Raw genomic sequence first — 24,092 nt, forward strand, 5'->3', positions numbered from 1 at the left:
GGCAGCTGATTACGGTATCTCCCTTAATGATCGTTTGGCCAGGCTGTGCATATCTAATTTCCAGCCATAATTCAATTCCTGCAGCACCCCTGCCAGCAGTGAAAGTCATTGTATTACACACCTTCTAAGGGAAAAGCAAGGACCTTTCTTACACCCCTGCAACATGCAATTAACACAATCCTGACCCCTTTCCCATGATGATTCATTAAAGGGTGTGACACCCGGCCATGGCAAACATTGCTTGTTTGCAGTGGATTCTCAGACTATCCCTGACCCCAGTGCGGTCCCACAGATCCCTCCAGCCCCACTTCTGGGAGCAGGAGCTGCTGCCTCCTGCACTCTCACCAGCAGAGCTGGGTACCTCATTCTGCTGAGAATCTGTTAAAGCAAATGCAATGGCAGTGAAACCAGCTGGAATGAACTCCTCAAGTCCAAAGCCTCTCCTGAGTGATGCTCCCTACCCAGCATCTCCACCAGGATACATTTGCTCCTCACTGCACACATTGGTGTCCTCACAGTGACATGCATCAGACAGAATAACAAACCCACAAAGTACAGGATGCAAAGAAAAAAAATCAGTAAGAGATTCTGCAGGTTACTGGGTTGGTGTAAAATGACACCGCAAAAAGCAGAGGGGAAGGCAGGCCCTGGCACAGCAGCAGGGCAGTGGCAGCCTGAGTGCCACATCATGGGTACAGCTGAGTGTCACACACCAGGACAGGCTGTGACACAGCCCCTGGCCCCACCAGGGCTTGGAGCAGAGCAGGGTGTGTGGGGTCACCTTCTAGAAAAACAGCTCTGCCATTCAGCTGGTTATCAAATCACAGGTTCTGATGAGAAAATCCACCAGGTGCCTTCACAGAGCTGTTCCATCAGGCAATACTTTACACATCTATGCCCTTTTCAGCTCTGGAAAATGTGCAGGTATCTGCCTGTTAGCAGCAGGGAGCAGGACCACTACAGAGTACAATTAACAGGGCATCCAGTCAGATTGACAGAGAATGATGGGTTTGACCTGAAACTGGAGGCCAAGCCCCAAGGGAAAAAAAACTCATGTCTATTTAGAAATTGTTCCCACCTCACCTATAGCACCATACCTATAGCTGGATCCTCTCCTTCCACAGGAATGACCAAAGCTATGGATGTTTGGCAGCCACCAGAGCAGCTGCCATGCCCACCTTGCTCCCCAGCACTGAGGTGTGCTGGCAAACGCTGAGCTGTGGCTCCCATACTGTGAAGAAGCACTGAAATAACCACTCACAGACCCATCCTGCACCTCCACCATCTCCCCCAGCCCCAGGTCTGTGTGTGCTGCTTCCAACAGAGGCTTCGATTGGATCCAGAGCCAGCCCGGCACTCGGGACAGACGGGATATGAATCTATCACACATGGTACACATCTAAACTTTGTGTTACTCATCATGTTCACAAGAAACTTACAGGCAGGAAAAAATAAACATATTAGCTTGCTACATGTTGTTATAAGGCAAAAAACCTCACAATTCAAGACATGAGCCAGTCATTAGTGCACAGGAAGTTTATAAAGTCATTTTGACTATGATTAGGTTTATTCCATCACTGTCTATTATGAAAACACTTCAACTTTCCTCTGATGCAATCAGTAATAACCAACTTTGGCAATGTATTACTGGACCAACGACCTATGGTATAGCAGGAAAATGCCTTTAAAACGTATTTGCAACCTTTCCCCAGCCTGGCCTCTGCTGACAGGGGATGCCTGAGTGCAGCTTAAACCCACAGCTCCAGATTTTGGCCCCTGAGTAAGGTGACCTGGGACTCAGAGAATGTAACTTTTATTATTATTACCACAGGACAAAGTGGCTTTAGATGACCCATCCCTAACTTGCTGTACCTGGTACTGCAGACAGGCCAGCACTGACTCACTTTGTGAAAGGTTTTGTTTTCTTTTGGTAAAAAGCTCCCTCTGAAAGACCCTATACATGTGTGAGACATGAAGTGTGAATCTGCAGCTTCTGGGTACAGGACATTGAACTGATGAGAATGAGCTGGGTGGAGGCAGAGAGAGAGGAGGTGAGAAACTGTCATTCATGCAAGAGATACTGGAGACATTTACAAAGAAAAAAATTAATTCAGCTTAACAAGATTTTGCCTGCTAAGTCCTTTTGCAGCCTGAAGGACAAAACTTTACCCTCCCTAAGCTTCAGCTCAGCAGGAAAAAGTTTCCATATTTCATGAAAGCAAATATTTGATTCTGAACCTAATGATAAAAGTTAAATGATATTTTAAGGTCTTGACCTTACATTTCACTGTCCTACTGCACAAAAATCCAGGAAAAACTAGGGAAATGCAATGTTTGTAGCTTGACAAGAACTCACACTTGCCATTTTTCTCCCATTTAAGTACTCCAGAGCCCTGCATAAAGGTAAAAAACAACAACTCTGCTGTCCTTTGCCTTGGCTCATGCAAGATGTACAAATACATTCAAATTTTAAATTTTTTTCCTGTCCAGGTCAGAGACTAATGCCAGTTTCTTTCATTATATTTGATACAGAATCCCTAAGGGGTACCTGAAAAAATGAGAGTGCGTGATAGAGAGAACAAAATGAATTGCAAATATACAGAATTGTAAAGAGGTCAGTGATGCCTCACAGAAATGTCTGAAAAACAGTCTATTTAGAGCCCATCCAGAGTATCAAACAGGCATCCCACCAGGGACAGGCACAGCACAGGCTGCAGACTCTGAAGGTGTTAGGAAGAAAAGGACCAGTCATGCAGTGCACTCTGCAAAGACACTATTGCCAAAAGCTGGCTTTTACAAGGTCTAATAATGATCCTAAGAATAATTAATGTTCTCACTCCTGCAGCACATTCCTCCCCAGAAGGCAGAGAATTAATGGTGAAGCCTCCCAGGCTTTTCTGCAGATAAGCAATTTCAGCTAAAGAGGCAATGGCACAAAATCTCTCTCTGTGGAAGGTGTGGATGTTCTTCCACCACCAAAGCAACTCATCCTCAAAAAGTTCAACCTCATCACCAGCAGAAATTTGAGTAGAGGACCAAAGTCCTTGGGGAGTGGCCCATGCATTCAGCAGTGGCATGGCCAGGGACAGTGCTGGACAGCGAGTTCCAGCAGCTTCCAGAGCCGTGGGCAGAGCTGAGGGAGTGGAAGGGCACAGAAGTTTGCAGATGCCACCAGCATAAGAACCTTGTGCTCTTCCACAGCCTGGAGGTTCAGGGGAGCAGGAACCTCACCCTCCAGAGTCATGTAGCACATTTCTGAAACACCTTTTCTATTTTTCATGCCTTTCTCTACTTTTTAGCTTGCACAGGGAACCAGATTTAATTTGTCGTCTTGCAGTCATCACATCTGAAACAGATACAGCAGGAATGTAAGCTCCTTTATTTCAGGCCTTTTGCTTTAACCACAAGAACATCCATCTATGCTGTGTAAGAGTCAGCCAGACCATGAGAACTGCATGATACAATCTACAAGGAATATTTTTAATGATGTAGCATTTTTGAAAGCAGATTATGCAAGGATACTTTTAAAAGGAATTATAATGTAATTTGGGTGTAGTCTCTACAGAAAGACAAATATAATTCATTCTTATCTTTTCCTAACTGCCTCCTTTTTCACTGCTGTCAGAACCCTGCATGGAAACATATGATTCTACACCAATGATGCCTGCATCTTGCTCTTTACCAGATATGACAGTCTGTGTGCAACATGGCAATCTGGGAACACTGGAGGGAATTACATCAGCAGTTTGTGTCAATGTTCTGTTTTCCATTTCTATTAGGAAGGATTATTTCAGCATCCAAATCAATGTGACTGTATGGCAGCATAAAATCTATCAGAGAAAAGTTTACAAGTAAGGTCTTATCTCTGGCTCAAGGAACAAATGCAGGAAAAAAGACTGAAAATAGGGAGTTCTCCCTATAGAATACAGTTAAACAGATACCAGTGTCAATGGCTGAATGCTGGAACTATGCAATTAACTGCTCTTTGTTAATTCAAACTTTTAACAATTGGATTGTGGCAGTAAATAAAAGCAGCACGTTCCTGACAAGCTGGCATATTTAAATTAAGGTACGACATCTGTGTAAAAGATCTACTTCATTTCAATAACTCACTGTTGGAGCAGCACCAAGTACTGTCATGACATGGAAGAGTAACTCTGAGCAGTGCAGAAACCAGGAGGGCAATAAAGCACCAAAAAAAAGATTCCTGTTCTCATTTGTCCACATATAGAATAATTAAATAGAATTAAAGAAACAAGAACTAGGAATCCTACTTCAAAAATGGATATTTCTGTTAAAAGCTTTACTCTGACATCCAAGAAATTATTTTTCTGCAGCTCACAAGTGACAGGTTCCAGTAAAAGATCAGCCAGATTTTCTTAGGGTGAGTTCTGTCATTGCATTATATTATATTAATGCATTAATTTTGTATTTCTCTCTAAACTCATGATAAATGACAGTGAATTTTAGGTAGTTAGTTCCACTGGACATGTGCTGACCTTTACCTGACTAGAATGAAACAGAAGCCCAATGTCAACTTTAACCTTTCTATCCAAACCTACCACAGGGACAAACATTAAGCAAATCTGAATGTACAGCTAGTTATCTTGGGATTTTCCATTCTGACTTTAGAATGCAGTTCTGGTTCAATCTGCTCAGAGGAGCAACTAAAATACAGCAACAGGTTCCCTCTGGTAGCCAGGGAAACCTGCCTTAAGATGTTAAAATGAACATCTTTCTTGTCTCTTGTGTCTAGTGCAAACCTTCCCCCAGCTTTGTCCCACGGGGCTGGGGCACAGCCTGGCACTGGAACATGTGGAGTGCTTCATCCTTGTGGAATACTACGGAAAAATACCACCAAGTGTGAATGCTGGCTTCCCAAACAACAGCTTTTATCTTATCCCTACAGGATATTACCTGTATTAGCCAAGTACTTTGCTAATTTTACTGTTCCTAAGTACTATTAATAAATCTTATCATGGAGACTCTGATGAGGAATTACAGATCATGTGGCTTGCCAATGGCTTCCCACATCCCATCCGGGGAGTACCTGAAATAGCCAGGAAAACATCTCAGTTCCAACCCAGGACCAGGTCAGTGACAGATTTCCTGCAGCTGTAGCTGGCACAGCTCCCACCAGGCAGTGTTTTAAGGCCTCCTCCTCTTCTGGCAGACTCTTCTGGGGAAAACCAAGAGCCAAAGCCCTGCTCATCTAGTCCAAAAAGTGGACTGCTCTGGAGGGGAGCAGAACATGATACTGACTGTGAAAATTAATCTAATAGTCTTTCAACAGAGCTTTGCAAAGGCAAAAAGTCCACTTTTGCTGAGATGGAAACTGAACTGAGGTGTCTAAATAAGACAGCAGAGAGGAGGCAAAAGGGAATGCAAGCTGCTTTACCAATGGTGAGGCCAGGATGTTACAGGTTCTTCTGGCAACCTTGTTTTTAATGACAAATGAAAACTGTAGAAGTTGAAGAAAAGAGTTTCCCAAATTCTTCAGGTTGAGATAAAATGCATCACACTGAACCAGCCATTCATTTCATCAAAATGCAGATCAGGAGAAAATGCAAATAAAAGTCCAGATAAACTCATGGGAACCAGGTCCAGGCATAAGTAGATTTTAATTTCCCTTGAGAAAGTCTCTAAACAATCCAGAAGGTATTACTGATGCAACTTAGAAATGATAGCCAATGCCTGAATAATGGAAATCATTGACCATTGTCCAAGCTACTAAAGGAAATGGGGGATTTTCTATTATTTGGTGTTTTCCTGTCAAAACTCTGTGCCAAGCTGGAAGTCATGTCTTAGGCCAAACAGAGCTCATGCCTTGGTTCTAAGTCAAACAGAGAGGTCAAACCTGATCCACTTATGCCTTCTACCCTTAAATCCTATGTTTGTAAGGGACAAGCAGGTTTTCCTGCTCCTTCTTCAGCCTTTAAGGAAAACAAGTCTTTTAATCTATTTAGAGGCCCTTTCTGACATTCTTTAGCAGCAGTTTTTCTCAATCAAGCTAATCTTTTCCCATCAAGCTCCATGCTAATCCCATTTTGCTCCACTCCTTAAACTAATAAAAGATTAGAGTGACATTTCAGAAAGGGCATCGTATTAAGCAGCTTCTTTCCCATCTCAGCAGACCACTGCACACAAGATGTAGTGAACGGGCCATTAATCTTATGGTAATGAGGTGTCAGTGTGAATGGAGCCCTCCTCCTTGATCCAAGTGAAGGGCATGGGGATAAGGAGAACACCACACCCAGCACCCCTGGCAGCTCTGCCAGAAGGCAGCAGATCCATGGAGTGTTGTTTTCGTGGTGGTGGCAGCAGCCTGATGGCCAGCAAACACCCACATGGACCTGTCACCCCCTGTGCTGCCCACACACAGAACAGGCTTTCCCTCTGTTCTAATTAGCAGCATAAATTTATCAACTTCAGCTTTGCTCTAACAGCTGATCAATTAGGATCAGCTGCCACACACAGAGATATTTTTCACACCTATCCATCCAGCTGGTGAAAACCATGGGCAAACTTCATTCCTACAGGGGATAAGCCAGTGCTCTTCCTGGCAACATGTCTGTATTGGTATTATCCAGTATGCTTTAATACAGAAACATAGTTTTATTTTTCTTAAAAATGTCACCATTCCCCTAAAGAAAATTCCCTGGGAGGCTCAAGTGTTAGCAAGTGTTGAGAAAACTTTCTGAGAAAAGCACGAGGTGGGTGATGCGTGGTGACATCCATCCTGTCCCCTGCTCTAGCAGCATCTCCTCCCCACAGCCTGGGGTGGGCTGGGAATTGCAGCTCTGCTGCACACACAGTGCCAGGAGGCTGTGTTCAACCCAAAATGCTCTGTGTGGTCACAACTGCATCTGTGCTCAGAGCAAACTGGAGCAACAGGGCTTGAAAACAACAACCAGGGGAGAGGGATGCTGAAGGAACCGTGGATGGAAAGGGCAGCACTTCCTTCCTTCCTACAGAAATGTCTCTGTGCATGGATTTCACTTGGACATTTGCTTTTCCTTCTTGTGACTACTGAATAAAACCTGTGCATTTCAAATCCTTGAAAGTCAAGTGTCTGAAGGTCAAATTACCCTACAATTTACCTTTGCCATTTGTGCTCTTTTTGTAATTGTGTAGTTACTACTGATACAGGCAAGAATTTCCTTAACAATATTCACCCCATCGAAGAGTTCAGCCCTTCTCCTTCTATTTGAGGCAGTGTAACCCTACAGTTACACATTCACTTTTCTGTCTTGGTACAATCACTTAATGCTAGATATCAACAAAGAAACTGATTAATTTGAACTATTTCAAGGACAAAATTCACCAGAAACTGAAACTTTACAGTAGATTAGAAAATGGCATTTTTCTACAATTGCAAGAGGACACAGCATCACTGGTATTGCCAATAAAATGTTAATTTCTACCCATGCAGCCTCTAGATAAGTTTTTATTCTGACTTTCTCATCTAATTACATGCACAAAAGAGATACCTCTAAAAGGATAAAAGGATAAAATAAAAGGATTTTTTCCAATGCACACTGCTTAGAAAAATCCTACCTCTCCTCCACCAATTTTGGAAGTCAACTGTCTTGGCAGAGCTTAGCCATTTACCTGTATACTGTGGTGGGTGGGGAGTTCAGGGTGTCATAGATGAGCCTCACGTGTCCTTGGTACAACTCCAGAGCCAAAGGATCGTTGTCTCCTTTGTACAGTAAGATGCCATTGTCCTTATCGGTGGCTACCTGTGAAACATTCATAACCAGGTGTAAGGTTGCTTGAGAATGATTAATAAAATAAATAAACCTATATTTAGAATCAAACCAAAATCATATATACAATTAAAATATACTTTAATATATAATATATATGAGCAGCAATGAGAGCAAGAGCCAGGGGGCACAAAAAGGTCTTGGTGCCCTTGGGTGGGCTCACACACAAAGGTCAACTTCCCGTTTCACAGGAGAACCAGTTTTCAGTTGTCTTCTGAACCTCAGGCCAGTAACAAAATCCCAGGCCTTTAGTCTGCTGAAAAAGCAAAATATTGTCCAGGGAGGCCATTCAGAGCAGCCTGTTTTAAGAAGCAACATGACATTAAACACCGAGTTGTACAGGATGAAACACAATGCTGTGAATCAGTAGGAAGACACGGAGCATTCCTGAATCATCCCTGGTTGTGTTGCCACTCTGGGAATCAGAGTGTGGAGAGATTCTGGGATGGGATGTGAGCCCACAAAGGTACACCAGAGCCTCAGTCACTCCTTCACATTTCAGTGATTTTGGAGCAGACAAGTGGCTCACACACTGACTCATTTTTCCAGGATTTTGGCCGGCAGCCCCCATTCCGCCAGCACGAGGAGCGTGCCCTTCACAGGTACCATTGCTTAGGGGAACACGTGACAAACCTGGAGGGAGATGTTGGCCTGAGGGCGGATTTTGGCAGAGGGCAGCTCCACGTAGGAGTCCTTGCCCACGAAGTTGACGGTGATGAGCTTCTCGCAGCGCTGTCCCGCGAAGCCGGCGAGGCAGCGGCACACGGGCTCGTGCTGCGCCACGATGCACTGCGCGCCGTTCTGGCACTCGTAGTTGTCACAGGGGCTCGTCTGCAGCAGCACCATGGGCGGCGGCGTCTCGCAGAACAGGCCACTGACAAGGGAAGGCAAACAGCCTCAGTCACCACTGCTTTCTCATCTTTATTTCAGGTGCTGATGCTGCTGCCTTGGCGTGGCTCCCTAAAAGAGAGGCTAGACAAGACTAAGGGAATAAAAGGGCAAGGCCTTCAATAAATACCTGCTTTTATTCTCTTAATCTTGCCTAGCCTCTGTTTCAGGCAGCCACCCCCAGGCATCAGTTTCTGGTGACCCAGGTGGGACCACGGTCACGAGTTTTTCAGAGTTATAAGCTGGGTCCCTTTACCCATCAAGGGTTAATCCTCCAATTACAGCTTCAGCTAATGAAGTGATTTACTTCAAGTCTGCCCCCACAAACCACTGTTGTTTACATCTCTTGGGGCCTGAGACAGGTTTCCTTGAGTTTCAGGCCTAGAGAGGAATTGTTTTGTCTGAACAAAATGGGAGAACAGCAGCTGACACACTATTTATATATTTATATAGTTTAGATACATATATATATAGTTTTAGAGTTATACACTAAAGCAGGACAGGACCCAAGAAATATAAAAGCTAAAATCCTAGGGCCTCACTGCCATTCTGCTTTGGAGTAGTGGCTCTGAGGCCCAGCCACCATGTGCCTGCTGCCTGATGTGAAAGGAGCACAGCTGAGTGCTGGCAGGAATCCTGTGCTGGATGTGAACAAGCCAGGGCAGCCACTGAGAGCAGCCTTTGCACTGGTTCTTCAGCTCTGCAAGGCACTGCACCCTGGCTGAAACACTTCCAGCCATACTGTGCCCTGCAGAGGTTCCCAGTGACATCTGTGAACCGTTTAAGCCCAAACCTGAGACCTCCCCATCCTAGAGCTGTCATTTGAGTCTACTCTGCTCTTGTAAGTGGCAAACAAGCAGAACAGAGAATTGCCAACCCAGCCTGCGAGCTTTGTTCTATCTAATGTCCATGGTTTTGTTTTGTCTTCAGCATCAAGTAGAAAACAGAAGGAAAAGTCAGCGTATATAATTTTAATTTTTTGGAAGTTAAAAATAATCATAATAAAAAAATCCATGTGACCCGCAACAGCCTCCACTAACAGAAAGCAAATGTTGGAAGAAGCCAGAGTGTCTGTGCTTACTGCTGCTCTGAAAGATTCCCCAAGCTCCTGGTATAGCTCCTGCACATCCTTGATTGCTGTGAAACCCCTCTGGTGCACGGCTTTACCAGGGCAGCACTCCTGATAGTGGCACCTAGAAATTACACTAGCAACAGTGTCTGTCAAGGCTCTTTCCTTTTTAATTTTAAACATTTTTAAAAAGTATATATTTAGAAATAATTAACAGGATTTATTTCCCCGGCAGTGGAATGTGGAACACAGCCTGACTTCCATAGCTTGGCCAAGTCCATTCTGCCTGGTACAATCTCATTTATTTAAATAATCACTGTGAGTTCCTTGCAGCAATCTGTCCCAGTGGAGAACTCAGAAGCATCTGCACCACAGAGGAGCAGTGCTTCCATCAGGCTCTGCAGCTTAATGTGTGCTTCCCCACCAGAGCTGCGTTTATCAGGCAACACTACTGTGAGGCTGATTGCTGGAGGGAAGCTTTGAGAACTTGGGGTTTATTCAGCGGGGCTCACAAATTCTCTAAAATGTTTTCATCTGCAGGGGGTAAATGAGTGCTATTTTGGGAAGAAAACACTGAAAACTTTTCAGGAGGAAAGCATATTCTGCAGCTGGGAAAAGCTGGTGAGTGCTAAGGAAAGGTGCTGCAAGGAGCACAAGTACACCTGACCAGTGAATGGGAAGTGATGAAATGGGAGTGAGTGTGTGCATGGTGGCACTATGGATTTTTGGGGCTGTCATGAGAGCCTCACTGTGCATGAGGCCCTACCTACACTGTTCAGAATTACCCAAGTGCCATTTGTTCAGCCATATGAGGATGTAAGTTTTAACATCTTTTTAATGTGTGGCTCCAAATGGCTTTGACACAGAGTAGTGATGACCATAAAATCATCACAGGCCTGTGTGCTCATGACAACAGCAGAAGCTCTGGATAATTGGGAGGGCGCTCTGCAAATTCACTGCTGGGAAATGATTCCTGATACTTAGCCAAAAAACTTTATTAATCATCATCTTGAGTCTCCTAGTTACCTTTGTCAGACCACCCCTTGTGTTCTCTCCTTTTCATCAACACGTGCAGCCTTCAAACACTTGCAGAGTTATCTCCTTGCCACACGTCACCATGCCCAAGGCAGCTGCGAGGACAGGGGAGTCTGTAACCCTGAACATCAGAAGGCTGAACTCTGTCAATCACCAAATTTGCATTTGTAATCTTAAGAGGAAAAAATCCAAACCTCAGAACCTCCTTCAGAGCAGTGGGCCTTTAAACTACAAAAGGTTTGAGTCATGGGAACAATAATGAGATCATATTTTGTTAGCAGAATTTTAATCCTGAATTCAAACAAGATCAGGGACTATTCTGCATGGAGAACACATGGAGCTCCATCTTGCTGTGTGTCTTGGCAGAGGGAGTGTGGTAGTGCTCCATGTGAGGTTTTTCTCCCCCAAGACCCTTGTCTTCCTTGCGTCTTGCACAGGAAATTTAGAGAAGTGCCATGGACTAGTGGAAAAAATCAAAAGCAAACAGGAGAACTCAAGTTAATCCCGACTCTGCTGTTGACAGGCAGAGGCAGTGGGATTACTTTGTTTGCCCACAGCTGCCTTGGGCTGTGAAGTGCTGTCTAAGCTGGTAGCTGAGTTTTGGAACTTAGTGTAGAAAGATGCCTCCTCTACTTGGAGCACTGTTAGTGGAATGAGACCCCCTCATTTGATCAGGAGAGAAGACTGGACTGTTCCAGGTTCTGCTCTTGGTGCCCCTGCTGTGAGACCAGATGACCTGGGGCACTGCCTAAATTGCCAGTAGAGCTCTCTGGTACCTGGGAAGGGACCAGACCACTCTCCCACCTACCCCTGCTGCTCCACCAGCTGTGTCAACTCAGAACACCTCTGACAAACACTGTGACTCTGCTTCCCAGAAAAACCCCTCACATTCATCACTGCCTACTGCTTACAGGCTTTAAAAATCAGGGGACCTGCAGCACAAGTCTCCCAGCCAGTCCCATCTGATGACAGGCTCGAGTTACCCCTGACTCCAGCCATGGCATTGCAATCCCATTTCTCAACTCTAACAATTAGATAACACTGAGGATTTAGATCCCACAGCTACGTCAGCCTTACCGGTCAACAATGTGCAAGATCCCTAAGGCCATCAAATGGGCTGAAGCAGAGAGTGAAACATGGAGAGAAGGGCATGAATTTGAAATTCAGAGGATATCTGATAGCTTGTAAATAACAAGTCTGATTCTGTGAAACCATGGGCTGACATCATGTTATATACCAATCCTATTCAGGGAAGGCTGTCTGCTTTGCAACAGAAATGTGTGTTGAGAGGGAAGGAAAAAAAACCCAAATCAGCAAGGATGAAAGCAAGAAGAATAAAAACAGTTGCAGATACAAAGCAGAGAAGATGATTTATACGTGTTCATGCAATTTCTGCTCTGTCAAGACTGATCTTTTCAGGTACTCCTTCTTTGTCTCATGTGTGTATTTCAAACACAGAAAAGGTTTAGCTGGAAGGAAGCCAGTATCCAGCCCCAGGCAATGATTAGTGAATCCATTTGGAGGAGCACACTTATCTTTGACAGACAGAGAGATTTCCAGGAGTCAGATATATTGGCAGCTGTCAGAATGAGAGGCTGGAAATTTACAGCCTGAATCATACTGAGCTCATCCAAGAGGCACAGAGACACTGCCACAAAGTCTTCAGACTCGTGTTTTCCTTGCAGCCAGTTGTGAGGGTTCATAAACACAATTTTATTATCCCTTGCTCGCCCTGCACATGCAGGGTTTATCTCCATACAACTTAGGTGAGTGCATTGGGTGGTGTGCTCAGTGTGTTAGCAGGGATGGCTGGGGCAGGCACGCTCCCCCAGCTCTGCCCCAAAACCGCTGCTTTCCAAGCTGGAATTGCCAGCCCCGTTTGTTAAAGCCTCCTGCAGGGACAGGACTGGAGGCACCGGTTTCCAGGGGGATGGAGGTGAGGGCTGTGTGAGGATGAGCGACCGCGGCTCTGCCGTACCTGAAGCCCTGCGGACACACGCAGGTGTAGCCATTGACCGCGTCCACGCAGGCGGCTCCGTGCCGGCACTTGTGCCCCACGCAGTCATCATCATCCACCTCACAGTGTTTGCCGCTGTAACCCGGCAGGCACTCGCATCTGAAAGGCACCAACATCCCTGTTAATGGTTTCAGCGTTCCCACCAGCAGTTCACGCAGGCAGCCCAGCACCTGCTGGATTTGGGGTGGGGAGATGTTTGCAATTACTCCTGGAAGCATCAAGCACAGTTCCTGCCATCAGAAAGGCCCAGGTCTCTCCTTGCTGGCTGCATTTGAAGCTCTGCAATCTGCTGAAGTTCAAGTTGAGCAAAGCACCACCATCCTACAGCTTCTCCTCAGCCCAGTCTGTGGAGAAGGGTTCACCTGGCAGACTCCCAGTTGTGCTAAGGATGACTCCCTAATCTTACAGACTCAAGGGACAAAATTCTGCAAGGGCAGTGGCTCTGATGCCTCAGAGTATGATTTTACCAATCATCTGAGCTTGGCCCTGTGCAGCTTCATGGAGCACAGGAAGGGCCCACCTTCCAAATGGAAGCAATCTGTAAACAAGCTATAAACCTCAGCAATTCAAAGAGAAAGACCAAGCTTTGAGACCATCACCTGCTTTCCCTTCATTTGCAAGGCAAAATGCTGCTGCAACAATGGAAAGTTGTCTTTGCAGCATGTCCTTTGCCATGGTGACACCTGCTGTGGGGTCACACCTTGGGCTGGAGCACAGTGGGATATACCCAAACCTTCAGACATTGCCTTTATTTGGCAAAAATTATTTATTTGGTTTTATTTTATACAGTTCTCAAGTTTGCTGCACAAAGGCTGCATCGGCATTTCTATTTTTAAGTCTTGCAGAAGTTTATAACCTGACAATAGAAAATACATCCCAAAGTCTCTGACTTGGACCAGATCTTTTGGGATTGCTGAGCAGCCTTTTTTTAATCTCTACTGTAGACAGTGTTTAGTCATGAACACTCTTTAGTCCATAAAACACATTTTACTCCTCCCAGCTGGATGTTGTTGCACATCTGGAAAACAAAAGGCATGCCACTTCAACCAAATCAGGGGAAGAGCTACAGATAATTTCAGCAATAAAAGAGAGGTTTGTGCTCTTGCTAGAGCCTGTGGTTGGACCCAACGTGCTCGTCACCAAGAGCTGGAAGAGGAGAGACATCATGAAGCTGAAGATGTGGCATCAGGAGAGAGACTAGAGCTCCATCAACGTATTCAGCTGGCCTACTCCTCCTCCTCCTCCCTGCCAGCAGCCTGGTGGGGTAAATGCAGGAGGAAGCACCTTGTGGGAAACCTCTTCAAAAGAAATGGACACATGGGAGTGATGAGGAAAAAACATTTCCACTTGCTAGGCAGCAGTCATTGTGCTGAGGAGTGACAGCACACGGCTCCTGCTGCTCCCAGGGCAGGGCAGTGAGCGGTGACACTGCAGGACACAGCAGTGTCCTGTCAGTGCTGAGGCCAGGGTGCCAGCAGCCACCCTGCTCAGGCACATGGAATGTCAGCTCCAGTCTCCCTTTCTGAGTGTGGTTTGACTGGATAAACCTGGAGGAAAAGGGGCAGAGCCTGCTCACCTGTGGCTGTCCATGGGCAGGGTTAGGTGTGTGCAGACACTCCACCCTCCCTGCAGCAGAGGCCCCATCACCAGCCTGTGCAGCCACAGGAGGGTCCATGTCCCAGCTCTGCATGTGTCAATTGCTGTTTTACACCTCGGTGGCTCAGGGAATACTGTGATTAACATAATGGGGATGACAAATCAGAGCAAAGAGCAAGAAACAAAAAATGTTCCTGCCCCAAACCCTAGAAATGAGCAGTGTTTTCTGGCAGCATTGCAGACACACCTGCGAGGAAACAGTGTCAATCAAAAGACTTTGTGAGGGGAATTGGCAGCATTTAATCCTGTTGTTTTTTATTGATCCCCGCAGTCCTAATATAAAGTGATGTAATAATGAACAATGTGCAGTTCCTTATTTAGGGCTGCCATGCATCAATTTTATGATGTGTATTGGCTATCTCAGTAATGACAGAACCACCACTTTTCTCTGCGGGGCTGCATTAAATCAGCATTTTAAGCTGTCAGGTAATAATTCCAAGCTTTAGAATAATAAAGTATATTTATATCATGCTCCAACATCAATACAGTGAATGGAAAAACATGCTCCTCTCTTGAAGTTATTTTTTGGAAGTAATTTCATTGTGTTAAAGGCTGGTTTTTTGTCTTGTTTTCTGGCATACAGAAAGCTACTCTTCTTCTACACAGTAACAGCATACTAAAGATGTGGAGGCTGGAATGGAGGAAAGCCACCTGCAAATTTAACTCCAAAAGCAAAGAGCTCTGTGCAGCCAAAGACACACTGAAATAGTCCACTTTGCTTCCAAGCTTGGCTTTAGAAGCATGGAATTCCTTTTGGTGGGTCAGTCTTCTCTGAGCTCTAGTGTCACATCTAGGCTGAAGCTACCAGAAAATGCCTGCCTCAAGTCTAGGAGGTGAGAAATTCAGCCCCATGAGTTCCTCATCCATACTTCTAGGAACTTAGGGTCTGTGCCATCAGGGAATGGTGGCATGGTAACTCCATCCTTATCCCACAGTCCCACACAGTGCCAGCAAGGGACTGAGTGCCAATCAGTAAAACTGATGCAGTAAAGAAGGTGGCAAAGAAACCTCCATGTTCAGATCCCAGTAAGAGAGTAATTTACACAATTAGATAGTTATCTCATTTCCCAGTGACCATCTGACACCACTACAGTTGAAATCTTGTTTTCTGTTACAGCCTTGTAGCAATGGCAACATTCCCAGTATCACAGAGAGCCTAAAAACATGTCCAGTGGTATTTAAATTGTTGGCCTATCTGAGGGGATTTGCATCTGCATGCACTCAATGTCTGTTGTATTAAAGCCGTGAATCATGGCTTCTATCGCAGGGCCAGAGTGGAATTTCCCTCCCCACATCAATAAATAACTTGGCTTCCTATGTTTTTTCCTGTCTTTGTCATCTTTTCTTCCCTCTGCAGAGCTGCAGCTTGACTGGGGCTGAGGGCAGGACAGACTGACTGGTGTGTCCTGCTCACATGGCCATGTCACAAACAGCTCAGGGACAATCCTGACTCCCGTCATTAACACTCCCAGCCTCTGGAAGCAGACACAGGACAGACAGAAGCCTGCAGGAGCATTATCCTGCACCATCAGAAAGGAGATCAGGCTGCTCAGGGGATCAGCTCAGCACAGCAGCAGAGGCTGCTGTTTTCAGTGAGCCCCAGCAGCATCCACACATCACTGCACAACTGCTGAGGGCTCATTTCTGAGTGGTTTGGTGCCACTAAAGTATGAAAGAAATAGCAGTGCTTGGACACCTCACATTCAAGGCTTCTTCAACTCTCAAGTTTGGCTGCTAGAAAGCAAAATGGGACAGAAGAAGAAAATAAATAATGGACTTTTCTGTAGTGTTCTATGAATAGTGGGAAGAATAACACAACAAACAGTAGCAGAAAAATACTTAAAAGCAGTTATTTAAGCTCCCCTCAAGGATTAGTGGCCCTACTGTGAAGAACACTTTTCAAGCAAGCATGTGAGAAAAAGCATTTATTTACTCAAATTGTTTGGGTGGCAGTCATGGTAATGCTTCCAGCAAGGGGAAAACCATTCAGGGCCACAGCTGTCTCTAACCCTTCGTGCTCTAAAAGAAGGCAATTTGAGTTACAAGCCTCTGCCTCATAACATGATGTACTACTGAATTTACCAAAGGTACTGGATTAACCAAATGATGGATTACCTGGAAATGAAACCTGGAAAGAACATCAGGGACTATTTATGCACTGACACACAGTCCAGTGCCTACACATCAGTTCAGGAACCATTCTAATCATTTAATAGCTTCATCTTCTTCAAGATTTGGAAACATTTCTGTCTGGAAGCTTTTCACCCAAAAGAAAGGCTTGTGTTGTACTGCCTGACTGTCTAGCAGAGAGTCAGCTGCCCTGGAGACAGCCACCCTCTCTAAGATTTTGGTTCATTTCCTTTTAACTCTCCTGAAATGTTCTGTATGTCAGTTTACACTGTTCTGACATGCTGGCTGCTTCACAAGACACAATCTGACCCCAGCTGGAAGTCACCAGGAAGAACAAAGCCTGCTACCTTCCCTCTCCTGGGTGTGTTGGACAGAACCCCAGGAGGGAATCAGTGAGCACCCAGGGCTGTGAAAACAGCCTTAGGAGAAGCTGCAGAGACCATCTCACTCTGCACTGAACTCCTGGATTTGTCTCCAAAGATCTTTTCCTGACAAGCTTTTCACAGAGCTCGACTTTTCAACTGACTATCTCTATCTGCTAAATTGCTCTGGAAGTCCCTCTTCAGACACACAGTGAATGCTGCCACTGTGCACCTCTCACAACTCCCCAGGTGCTCCAGGTGCTTTGCTGCCATCCCAAACACGAGCCTTTCACCCCTGTGAAACAGTCAATGTCATTCCCAATAGGAAAATACAAACACAGACATCACCAAACCCCAAATGAGCCAAGCAAGGCTGGTGGAAAAGGAGGCTCCTGAGCTGCAGCCATCCAGCTCTGGATCTGTTAAAGCTCCTGCTACACTACTTGAATTTTTAAGTGCCCTAAGGAACACATCAGAAAACTCTCCTTGGTTTGTGATGTAGGATAAGGTACTTTGCAGTGACTGTTCCATAAATTCTCCTATTGCCATGCTCTATTCCAGAATAATTCTTCTGCTCTGAGGGTACCTCCATTATTTTGAAGTAAACCACAGAAAGCTAGAAAAGTATATATGGATGCATTAAAATTAAAATGTGGCACAGACTGAAACACATATAGTCTTGCATTATTTGTGTTAATTTTGGTGATTTTTGCTCCACACTTATTGCCAGTACAACCCCAGTCAAGCCAATGGATGAATGTGCCCTCTGTGTAGAGACCCAACACACACACACACTCTTACCTGATTCCTTTGTCCAGAGGAACACATTTGGACTCATGTTGGCAGGGATTTAGATCAGGAACACAGTGGTTAATCACCTCATCACACAGTTCACCTGAGGCAAAGGAAAAGCAAGAAAGCTGTAACACAGCTTGAACAATCCTGAACACCCATGATGTCCAGGGATGGCCAATCTCCCTAAGTGGAGACAGCTCAGTAGTTCAGCAGGAAGTGACAAAATTGCTTGTTGAGGGCACATGAGACTTCATTAAATCAGCTCCTCTGACCTACAGTGACCACACTGTTTCTATCACATGGATTTGAAAGGCTGGTATAAAAAGCACTGACGTATAAACTCCACTTGGAGACAGATGAGGGATCAAATGGGCAGTTCCTGACCCAGAACCTCTTATTTCAAAGCAAGAAAGTGACACAAAGTGAAGTTGCTCATTAGACCGTAACATTTTCACACGGGCACATATTTCAGCCACGGTTAATACTGCCAAAGAAGCTGATTGGACATCGTTCTGGGAAAGAACAACAACCCACAAACCCTCCCCCCAAAACCTCTGTGACTCTCCATAATAGGAACCAGCTTTAGGACTGCATGCAATTATAAAACATTCACTATTTATAAGAGAAGTACTAGCTCTATTGTGCTCACAGGAGATGATGGCTTTTCAGAAAAAAATCCACCTCATATAAGCCCAGCTCAGCTGTTTCTAGGTACAGTGTATAACATGCCACGAACCTCCCTGGATTTGTATAAATTTTAATAATTAATAGTTGTAGAATAGTCAAACCATGATAGTTTATTTAAATACAATCTTTCTCTGAGTCCTGAATTATTAGGTCACACTTCAGTACCCCAGGATTTGAGATCCAGACAAAGACCACAGCGATCTTTGCCTTCCCCAGAATCCAAGAGAAACCTATCCCACACCTCCCAGAGCCTTGTAGGAAAAGCAAAGGTTGGGGAATCTCAGCATGGAACCCCCCAAAATGTGCAGTCCCTAAGCCCCCTGTGCAGCTCTGCCAGAGGAGCACTTCTGCAGGGTTTCAAGGTTATACATATTTTCTGTGCCTATACATGGTACACACCATCACATAAACACAGGCCATGGAAATGGTGGGGAAAAAGGGTAATGTGGGAGGCACTGGTGGGCTGGAATTGTTCTGGAAGGTTTTCATGGAGCTGCAGCTCCACCTGTCTTAGGAGAAATGCCATTTTCAAAAATCTTTACATTTCTCTACACTCTAGTGGTTACAGAGAAACACTTGAAAATAGAAGCCAAGCAAACCACAAAGATCAAAACTCAGATGGAAAATGCAAATCAGAGCCATCCATCTTTTAGCAGTTCTGTGATCTGGTGGGCTGGCTGAGAGTACAGTTTTGAGGATGACTCTGGTGCTGATAGGTGTGGTTTGTTAACTCCCCCAGGTGCTAATGCTCTGTCAGGTTATTCCTCCCACATCTCCAGCCTCCCTCCAGTACAAGATACACCGATCTTGATATGACTCTTCCTATTAGAATGGAAATATAATATGTATTTGCCAAAATTACTCAATTGTTGTTGCATGTTTCAAACATGGAATGTGTTCTAGATCTGCTTTTGAGAGCTGTCAAGTGTAAATGGGAGCAGGAATACAATCCACGGGAGGGGGCACTGCCAGCACAAACCCCATCCTCGTGGGCCATTCACACCCTCCTGACTTTGTGGTGGGCAGGGGATTCTGGCATGGCAATCTGCAGTTTATTGTTCACAGCATCAGTCACAAGACAAGCAATTCCACCTGGAGCTAAGGAATCCCAGGAAGTCACCACTATTAAATGCTACCAAGTCTTTTCACAGCCCTGGACAAACCCTGTGCAAATATAATGAACATATCCAGCTCAGGAAGGGGGATGTGCCATAGAAACTGAACACTGTAGATCCATGGGGATCAGGGATCAGATCACTCACTGGGCTTGAGGTTGGCCATTGTACTTTGTTGTTCCTCACAAGCAACGAGAGATGTTCAGTTCTTACAGCTGTGAAGACTGGGACACCTACTGACACATTGTGAGGTGGCAGAACTGGGAGAGGTCTGTTTACTGCCATCCCCAAATCCACAGGGCACCAACGCTCCCAAAGGCACTCCCTCAGCCTTGGGGCAGGCCTGAACATGAGCTGGTCAGACCTTGTTACAATGCTTGGAGAGCAGCCAGTTTGTCATCTTGATATTCCTCATGTCCCTCGTGTGCTATGGATCTTATGTGAAAACAAACATCAAAAAAACTAACTGGCCAGTGACATTAAAAGAGCTCAAATGAGCTAAAGCTGGAAATAATTTTGGAAGACCATCTAATAACTGAAGAGAGTGTGGACAGATGCCTTCAACCATCCTTTCACTAAAAATGGTCAATACATACTTTTGAAGTTTCTATTTTTTCTTTTGTTTTGTTTTGAAGCAAAGGAAACAGGCTTTAAAAAAATATGAACAGTATCAAAACTCTCAAAGGAAACCGTAATTCTTCTTTAAGTATTCTTCTGAACAGTCTTGACAAGTGCTTAGAGATCCAGTGAAACTCTCCCCAAATGTCAAATATTATGACTCACTGTGTCATTCTGAAGATACCACTATCAAAATGTAGGAGAATTCTAGGCTAGGTACCAAACACAGCATCCAAAAAAATGATATTTTTCATGCAAAACTTGGAACATTTAAGGATCCTTCCTGTTATTTTTCCCATCTATCACTCATTAGGGAGCTCACTTGGGAACGCCTTGCAACTAGAGCAGCCTCATCTCGGGAAGAAAATACCTCTTGGTCATTATTTCAGGCTCCACCAATGTTCAGTAGATGCTGCAGAAAGCATGCCAGGGAAATAAAACACTTTTTGAAAAGCAAAACCCAAGGCAGCAGCTACACAATGTCTTTCTCATATTTTATTCACTCAGAAAATATCTGGGCCAAAAAATCTGCCCTCAGACCTGAGAGCGCAATATTCATTGGTCGTTTTAATGTCAGTATCAGAGAAAAAATGTGATCCTCTTTTTCTTTTTTTGGAGTGACACAGGGCTGCTTCTCTGTGCAGCAATTAAAGGTCTAGTCCAAATTTCTCACTGCAGAGTTATGTGAACCTAAAAACAAACTGGACATTCATCTTGGGCCAACTCCTAGCAGCACTGATTCTCTTTGTGGAGGATATTTGATCATGCTAAAACAAGAGAAAACTTCAGTGTAATGCTTTCCCAAGTGTAGGAAACCATCCAACCTCCCTGATTTCCTCTCTCTTACATGTTCTCAGATCACAGCTCCAGTTTGGGTTTCTGAAGCACTTCTATAAAAACAGACAGGAAAATCACAGCTGCATTTCTTTTCTAATCAGTTAAATGACTCTTTTAATCCCAAATAATGCTTTTTGTTCCATCAGGGCACACTTATTCTCTTTAATCAAAGCTGAAGAGAATAGGTAACATGCAAGAAGATGCTGAAGAGATGAAGAGAACAGCCTGATATATCACAAAATATTGCAGTTTTCAGATTAGAAACAATTTATAATGACAGGTGGAACTCTAGAACTCTAACAGGTGGATGATCTCCCCTTGCTGCTGACTCATACTCAAAAAAAAAAAGAGGAAAAAGGAAAATAAGAGAGAAAAAAAATCCTTGAATGATAGCCAAGGCATTCTGCTCCTTCAAAACTACCTCCTTTTTGTCCCCTTTACTCACATTGTCTTAAGAAAAAACAGCGTGGGGTTTTTTTTTGGGTTTGTTGGTGGGTTTGTTTTTTTTTTTTCCTCTTGCAACATTTTCCTGGCCTTATTTTTCAACAGAATCATGAATTTCATGGGGCTTTCCACAGGGCTCCCTGCTTATGAAGAGCTGCCAAGAAACACACTTAGGCTTTTTTGTAGCCTTCCCCACGTCTCAGAACGAAGCCAAAACAACAATAGGGCAATAAAGATGACTTTTACACACAGTTTAATAATCATCTATCTTTTTTCTGTTCTGTGCTGTCATGAGAGCTATTTATTTCATGCCCCATTAGACTTTTAAACCAGGATCCAAGCTACACTATTCCTCCTTAATCAGTAAGAGAAGCTGGATGCAGTAAAAGTATTTTACTTATTTATCTTTAAGTGAAATTGCAGTTCTGAAAAAACAATGTAGAGCACCAATTTGCAGCCAATGAGTTCAATGATTTTTCTTTTGATCCATGTGTCACTTGGGCGATACTTTGTTGTAATATACTGACAAAACAGCTTAGAAAATATCCCCATCCTTAACGCAAGAGAAGCTTTAGTAGGGCCTGCAAGACTGGCAGTAAATATGCTGTCGAGAATTTCACAATATTACTTGGGAAAAGGAACGTGCTTCTGGTGAAGAAAGGATGGAGAAAGCCTGGCCTGTATCCACAGCATGGAAACTTTTCCAGGCTGCACAGGGTGAGTGGTTAAACAGTGTTGCAACATTCTGAACTCTGCCAGGTAAGTCCGAATGGAACCTGTCTCTTTGCTGCTAATAAAACACACTGTGCTGTTTTTCTCATAGGAGATTACTCATTTTATATCTAATAAATTGTATTGGAAGAAATGTTTTCTGTGTTGTGTTTTCCCCTTCTCTCTGTCCAGTCATTACAAAGAAGTCAGTGCCAATTGGAAGTTTCAGAACACTGAACCTAAAAATGGTTGGGTGTTCCTCCAAGGAAGTAATTCAGTAAGGAATGTTGTTGATGTTTGATGAAAATGATTTGAGGCTCATCTAAGAAAATTTAAAAATGAATTTTTTACTTCCAAATTATTTCAACTTGCAAGGAATAAATGAGAAACTCTGTGAAAATCCTTCAGCAGCAAAAGCTATCATGTTAGATACAAAAACATAAAAGAAATCACCTGAAATGCACTGTAGCAGAGTAAATACTGCATGATCACTGAAGTTTGCTCTTGCTTGACAAACACTGCCCACAATACTCAGCAGGCAAAAAGTTACTTTATGCTTTTCATCCTGTCTTAATTGGTGAAAACTCCCAAGTTCTCACTTATCAGGTTTTGGCCTGTTAAGTTGGACCCCTTAAGTTCAATGGCACACTGGGATTCCCACAGTGGCTGGTTTTTCAGATTCAAGGAGCAATTCTCCCTAACCTTATGATCCAACAAAAGGAGAATGGGTAAAAGCAGATCTGGACAAGGGAAATAATGATCCTTTCACTGTTTCAGAATCTTGAAGAAGGAATGTGTTCTATGCACTGCTGAAGTATGAAAAACCATATTCAGCATCCCAAATGCCACACAATGCAGTGTGTGAAGCATTAACTGAACCAGACAATTTCCAGTGCCCCTACAAGGTGGTGACCTTGTCGTGCCTAAAGCACTATTATTCCTCAGAACCACTGTGTCTGGAAAAGATCATCATTTTGCTGGACACCCTACATTTTTCAGTGCACTTATTCATATGGATGCCTTCCAATTGTCTGGAATCAGCTGAGGATCAGTTCAGTTATCCACACAACCTAGTGCAGCAAGTCACACCTGAGATGTCCCACGTTATGTGAGATGTCCTTCCTGGGCTGGCAGAGAGGACACTGGACACGCTGTGGACTCCTGCTGGTCTGAGCAGGGGGTGGGGAGTGGGGGCAGGAGCCTGTTAAAAATGCTTTGTCTCCAGCACTCCTTCCTCCTGACTCTGCTCCCTGCTCCAGCACTCCCATGGGATGCAGTCCTTCATGGACTCCTCCAGCGTGGCTCCTTCCCTCAGGCTGCAGCTCTCTGAGAACCGCTCCAGTTCCGTGTCACACACTGTTCCTTCTGTGGCACACAGCTCTTCAGGAGCTGACTGATTTCCTTGTTTCCCCCTGTGTTTCTTGACAGACTGGATTTAATGACTCTCACATCCCGTTTGAGGATGAATTCACTCTCCCCATCCTAAAGGACACAAGTAGCTGGCACTCCATCTTCTTACAGACACGCTGTGTCCTGATGAACAAGCAGGAATTCTCTGGCACATCTTATTCCACAGACATGGCACTTTACATTTTACAGATGGGAGTTTGACCAGAGGAGATCCTGGAGCTGAGCACTCCAGCATAGCAGGACACCCACACTGAGGCTGGGACAGGCTGCAGCACTGCCAGTTGCTGTGCTATTTCCTCCCAGTACGATCAGATAAGAGTCCAATCTGATAGCAATGACATGTGGTTCTCTCTTCATAAAACAGGGCTGGAAATGGGCTTAGGCTCTTGAACAAAGCCCAAACCTTCCAGGTCTTCCAGCATTTCTCATTCCTAGTTACACAACTGGGAAATGTGGGGTGCCTTTTTGTGTTTCACGCAGAAAGCAAGTACACTTCACATCTGCCAAGTAACTAAAACTGAGAAACTTCCATGTAAGTCAGAATTCCTT

The 24,092-nt window shown here is 44.5% G+C and overlaps 1 protein-coding gene across 9 annotated transcripts in view; it reads right to left on the reverse strand.

Moving 5' to 3' along the window:
- The window catches only part of SLIT3 (slit guidance ligand 3), a 468,187-nt gene that overhangs the window by 16,234 nt on the left and 427,861 nt on the right, over positions 1-24,092 (reverse strand). For all 9 annotated transcript variants that reach the window (XM_086851329.1, XM_086851327.1, XM_086851328.1 and 6 more), the window contains 4 exons: positions 17,728-17,821; positions 12,740-12,877; positions 8,403-8,643; positions 7,612-7,742 (listed from right to left, as the gene is read on the reverse strand). In XM_086851329.1, coding sequence (XP_086707455.1) covers positions 7,612-7,742; positions 8,403-8,643; positions 12,740-12,877; positions 17,728-17,821 — 604 coding nt within the window. The remainder of the gene's footprint in view (positions 1-7,611; positions 7,743-8,402; positions 8,644-12,739; positions 12,878-17,727; positions 17,822-24,092) is intronic.

The sequence above is a fragment of the Cyanistes caeruleus genome, chromosome 15 (assembly GCF_971803275.1).
Source record: "Cyanistes caeruleus chromosome 15, bCyaCae1.hap1.1, whole genome shotgun sequence".
Taxonomy (NCBI): domain Eukaryota; kingdom Metazoa; phylum Chordata; class Aves; order Passeriformes; family Paridae; genus Cyanistes; species Cyanistes caeruleus.